Source organism: Chiloscyllium plagiosum, chromosome 1, assembly GCF_004010195.1.
Source record: "Chiloscyllium plagiosum isolate BGI_BamShark_2017 chromosome 1, ASM401019v2, whole genome shotgun sequence".
NCBI lineage: Eukaryota > Metazoa > Chordata > Chondrichthyes > Orectolobiformes > Hemiscylliidae > Chiloscyllium > Chiloscyllium plagiosum.
In genome coordinates, this window is record NC_057710.1 from 134,282,455 (window position 1) to 134,288,255 (window position 5,801).

Below are 5,801 nucleotides of genomic sequence, written 5' to 3' on the forward strand. Positions count from 1 at the left end.
GAATGTGCAAACTCCGCACAGACAGTCGCTGGACAGTAAAATCGAACCTGGGTTCCTGGTGCTGTGAGGCAACAATGGTAACCACTGAATCACCGTGCTGCCCCTTGTCTGGCTGCTGTTCAACTGAAAAATAAATTTATTTCTTAAGTTCAAGTATAAACTGATTAACAAAGCTGAAAATGTAATGTTTTGGAGAGCAATTATTGCAGCGTTTCTCGAGTTGGAGAAACAAGTAGATAAAATTGGACATTTGACTATTTCTATTTGTGTCAGGTCCTCCTGATGTATTTTTATTGAATATGTGTACTTTGCTTCTTCCTACTTTTGGGCAAGTTTTTTATATGGCCATCTCTCTGAAGTCAAGCTTACATAAGGATCCATAATTGCATAACAGGTGTTTTTCTATATGTTAACATTAGTTATAAGGGATGTTGTGGGCAGTTATTGGATAATTACTTGTGCACATTAAATCATCAGGCCCAGCAACAACATTTTAGTTTAAGTTTTCTTTGACATTGTCAGTTTTGTTTTAGTTGCAATAAAATGAAAGTGCCTCTTTAATGGTTTGTTTGTTTCCTTGCAAGTCAAGTCTTCAAAAGGTATAAACTGGCAAGGCCACATTTGAAGTACTGCGAGCAGTTTTGGTCGCCTTATCCAAGGAAGGATGTTATTTCCTTGGAGGCAGTTCAGAGGAGGTTCAGAAGGATGATCCCTTGAATGGAGGGATTGTCTTATGAAAAAAAATTAAACAGGTTAGAGCTGTACTCACTGGAGATTAGAAGAATGAGAGGTGATCTCATTGAAGCATATAGTTTCCTTAAGGGGCTTGACAGAATAAATGCTGAGAGGATGTTTCCCTCAAAAAGAGTCCAGGACAACAGGGCATTATCTTAGCATAAAGGGATACTAATTTAAAACTGAGATGAGGAAGACTGCCTTCATTCAGACGATTGTGGGTCCTTAGAACTCCGGTCTGCTTTTATTCCTGATGAAGGGCTTTTGCCCGAAACGTTGATTTTACTGCTCCTCGGATGCTGCCTGAACTGCTGTGCTCTTCCAGCACCACTAATCCAAAATCTGGTTTCCAGCATCTGCAGTCATTGTTTTTACCTAATACCTTTCACAACCTTTTTGAACTCAGATAAAATGTAAGTGAGGGAGGGGTTACAGAAAGTAGTCACATTACTCCATTTACAATATTTTGTGTGAATGCTATACAATATTGACTGACTAGCTTCTATAGTCAGCACTGCTCAATGGTAGCAATTTTGTCAATGCGGCCATGGGTTCAACTTCCAATCCAGAGCTTTGAGCACATGAATCCTAGCTGACATTACTGTATTGTAGTAATGGAGCACTGCAATCTTGGAAGTGCAACTTTTCATATAAATTGTTAAACCATATCAGTCAGATAGTTGAAAAAAAATCCCACATCTGTATCTGGATAAAAAGAAAAGGAAGGGGATGGCACACAGAAGTTATCCTTTAACCATAGCAATTGAGAGGTTAGCCAGGCAAGAACCTCATTACTTTTGGCCATATCCCACAAAAACAAAGTATTTGCTCCATTTCCCTACAGCGCTTCCAAAATATTCTCCAGTTTAAGGGGCGGGGGGGGGGGGGGGGGTTCCAATCATACTGCCACTTGGCAACATGATCCAAAGTTGTATTATTTATCACATCTACAGAGAGGATACCTTCAGCTTTACCTAACCACCAACTCTTACTATTTCACTGCTGATAAAAACTATTAGACTGCTTTACGAACATTCAGGACTGGATGAGAGGAAATTTCCTTCAACTATACACTTGGAAGACTGAAGCCATTGACTTGTGTAAGCACTCCAAACCCCACCCCTCTTAGAGACTAAGATTAAGCCAATCTGTTTGCAACTTTGATATCACATTTGATGAGTTTGACCTCATATTTCAAATATTGTATATCCTCATGCATGCAAGCGTTGCAAAGTTGTCAAAATTGTTGATGTTTGCAGCGATGGCCTTTTCAAATTAATGCATCTTATTTTTCTTTCTTGCAGTGCTTTAGTCGATAGGTGGTTGTTATGGGGGACTTTAACTTTCCTGATATTAATTGGGAAAGCTATAGCTCAAGTTCGTTAGATGGGTCAGTGTTTGTCCATTTTCAAATTAATGCATCTTATTTTTCTTTCTTGCAGTGCTTCAGTCGATAGCTGAATAATTCCTTGTATCATGCACATCTACTGCATGATGGCTCAGTAGTTAGCATTGCTGCCTCAAGCACCAGGGACCCGGGTTCCATTCCAGCCTCGTGCGACTGTCTGTGTGGAGTGTGCATGTTCTTGCCATGTCTGCTTGGGTTTCCTGCAGGTGTTCCGATTTCGCCATCATCCACAGATGTGCAGGTTAGGCGAATTGCCCATAGCGTTCAGTGATATGTAGGTTAGTCATTGGAAATGTAGAGTAATAGGGTGGGGAATAGGTCTGGGTGGGACCTTTGGAGGGTCAGTGTGGACTTGTCAGGCCAAATGGCCTGTTTCCACACTGTAAGGATTCTATGATAATCAATAAATTACTGGTGAAATCATATTTATTCAAGACTATTTCAAACATAAAAGGGCATTGGAATTGTACAAATTAGTTAGAGCAGTTTGCAGGGCTAATTTATTTTTGCATTATGAGATGGGTGTTGCTGGCACAATACCAGTATTTGTCATCCATCCTCAGATCCTCTTAGGAGGCATTCAAATCATTGTGGAAGTTCAAAGAGCTTTCAAACATCTTGAAAACACTAACTATTATATGTAGCAGTCTGTAAGTGATTTATGCTCTTCCATAAATGTCAAATTGGTTTAATTTTGTACATAAGTGTGTTTTGGTGAAACAGATTTTCCCATTTATCACTATTCTTTCAAGCATAAACCTTTAAAACCTCAGTACAATAGTTGAAACGATCATAAGTTGTTTAGAGCTTGGAAAGACTGATAACATGTTCAAATCACCTCAATGACTTTCTGATCCTTACTGTCCTTCAACAGTTTAGGAAAATAGGGATAGGCCATTTGCCCCCTTGAGTCTTTTCCACGATTTTCAATCCTCAAAACCACATTCCTTTGATATCTTCATATCACTTGATGGCATTAATAATTAGAAATTTATCAGTCTCTGTCTTGAACTTACTGAATGATTGAGCTTCCACAGTTCCCTGAAACTGAGATTTTCAAAGATTTTCCATCCTAAGATAACAAGTCCCGTCTTATCTTGGTCTTAAATGGTTTATCTTTTGCTCCAACATGGATTCCCCCCCTAAAAGTTTTAGACATCACAGCCATTGTGATCTACATTATATCCCTGAGAGAATTGTCTATGTTTAAGATTTCTTCATTCTACACTACAAAAAAAAAGAAATCTCCTCAATCTTTCAAAAAACCAAAAGAACTGTGGATGCTGAAAACATGAAATGAAACATAAATTGCTGGAAAATCTCAGCAGATCTGGCAGCATCTGTGGAGACAAATTAGAGTTAATGTTTCAGGTTCAGTGACTCTTGTTCAGAGCTGTTGCTGCTCATCAATGTATTATTTGCATAACACTTAAACGGAGGCACAATGCTTTTTCCCTGGGAAAGATAAGGAAATCATTTAGGCAGGATGATTAAACACAAGGCCCAAGACATTCCTTTTTAAGGCTGTTTTGAAAAGTGGGAAGTGATATAGCAAAGCAGAGAGATTCAATAAACTAATTCCACAGGCACAAAAGCCTCAACATGAACATTCCGAATAAAAATTAAGGTTGAAAGGAGGAGACGGCATATAGACCCAAGTCAGAGTAACAAGTTAAAAACAGTGATTTTGAGCTGCAAGAGGTTGCAGTGCAATCATGGATAGATTTGCAAACAACAATTCTTAAAGCAATGCACAAAGGTGCAAAAAGCTAGTGGAAATTGAGTGATGAAAAGGAAGCCAAGTGAACAGATAGATAATGTAAATACAAGGTAATTTGGGAGTTGGAGAACATGTGAAACTGGAAATATGTCAGAGGGGTTTTGGATAGTGGAGTGACTGATTGTATTAAAGATTGCAGAAAGATAAATTGTCACCTGGTCTGAAATAGGCGGAATATCACTGATTTTAACCCCAGCATTCTTTGGTACATAAATTATGATGGAAGAATAAGGCAACAAAGTTAATAGTAATTACATGTTTAAGAGCCTTCGAAAGGTAAGTAGAGATTTGTGATAGGTGAAGGAATGTGGTATGAAAATTTTAAGCATGTAGTTAGGAATAGCATTTTGCAGGTTTGTTAAAGAATATCCATAATGAAAAATGTTGAAAGGTGGGCAAAGTAACAATGACAAAAAAAATGACAAATTATATCACCCAGCATCATTTTGAGTGGCAGATCAGGCTCAATGTGCTTAATGGCCTATTTCTGCTGAAGCTATGAATATGGAACCTGTACCAACAAGGTACTATTGTTAGTAATTCAGGAATTACATATACAAATAGATCTTAAATGGCTAAGTATACAATTGAGCCGGAAATATTTAAAACTTTGCAATGATATGAGACAAGATAAAACACTCTTTGGACCTTTGAACAAGCTACAATCCCTTATCAAAGCCAATAATTCTGTCATAAACCCGGAAATCAAAACAATTAACAGTTTGATTGAAAAAGATCAAATCTGCCAATGAAGGTACTGTGATGAATTATGAGTGGTCACCAATAAGTTTTTATTGCAATCACACAGCATTCTGACATGGACCTGTATCATTGTTTGAGCAATATACTGGGGTCAATATCCTGGAATTCTCCATTAACAGAGCACCTTCAGTACATGATTTCATTGTTTCAATGAGAAGTTCCACAACAACGTCTGAGGATAACAATTCATGAATCTGTACCATTCTTATCGCAGGTATTAAAACCAAATCTATTGATTGAAATGTTAAGTGGCATGATGTCCTTATTCTAGCACACTGCCAATCAGTACATTCAATACATGTTGCTAAAACAGTGATTTATGTATTTAATAAAATATTTGTGGCAAATATCATTTGGAGAAAATATACAAAGGTTCACTAATTTACGAACATCCGACTTATGAATGCGTGTATTTACGAATGCAATCACCTGCATAGATTTCAAATTTAAAAATCTGACACGTACATTTTCTATATATGCTGCTTTTCATTTTCCTGAACCATGTTCTGACTTGCAAACAAATTGATTTGCAAATAGACTCCAGAACAGAACCTGTATTCTTATTTTCCAAAAAAAAACTTACTGTGTTGGTTCCTAAAAGCTTCAGATTGAGATTTTGCATGTTGTAAATATGATTCAAAGTCTTCTTCAACTGTCTCACTACACAGAACAGGGTAGAAAAGTAAAACAATCCATTTAGTTATGTGCACTGAAGTGCCTATTTTTAGATATTTGACAAACAGGGAAGTCTGACAAAAACTGTACAAGGCATTAGTCAGACCATGCCTGGAATATGGAGAGCTGTTTTGGTCCAAGGAAAGATATATTGACATTGAAGGTGACCCAGACAAGGCTCACTAGGCTAATACAAGGGGAGGATTCTGGATCAGTGGTGCTGGAAGAGCACAGCAATTCAGGCAGCATCCGAGGACAGGCAAAATCGACGTTTCGGGCAAAAGCCCTTCATCAGGAATAAAGGCAGAGAGCCTGAAGCGTGGAGAGATAAGCTAGAGGAGGGTGGGGGTGGGGAGAGAGTGGCATAGAGTACAATAGGTGAGTGGGGGAGGAGATGAAGGTGATAGGTCAGGGAGGAGAGGGGGGAGTGGATAGGTGGAA

The 5,801-nt window shown here is 38.3% G+C and overlaps 1 protein-coding gene across 2 annotated transcripts in view; it reads right to left on the bottom strand.

Moving 5' to 3' along the window:
• ap1ar (adaptor related protein complex 1 associated regulatory protein) overlaps positions 1–5,801 on the bottom strand; it is a 121,279-nt gene that overhangs the window by 13,075 nt on the left and 102,403 nt on the right. For both annotated transcript variants that reach the window (XM_043697636.1, XM_043697627.1), the window contains one exon: positions 5,269–5,345. In XM_043697636.1, the coding sequence (XP_043553571.1) occupies positions 5,269–5,345 (77 nt within the window). The remainder of the gene's footprint in view (positions 1–5,268; positions 5,346–5,801) is intronic.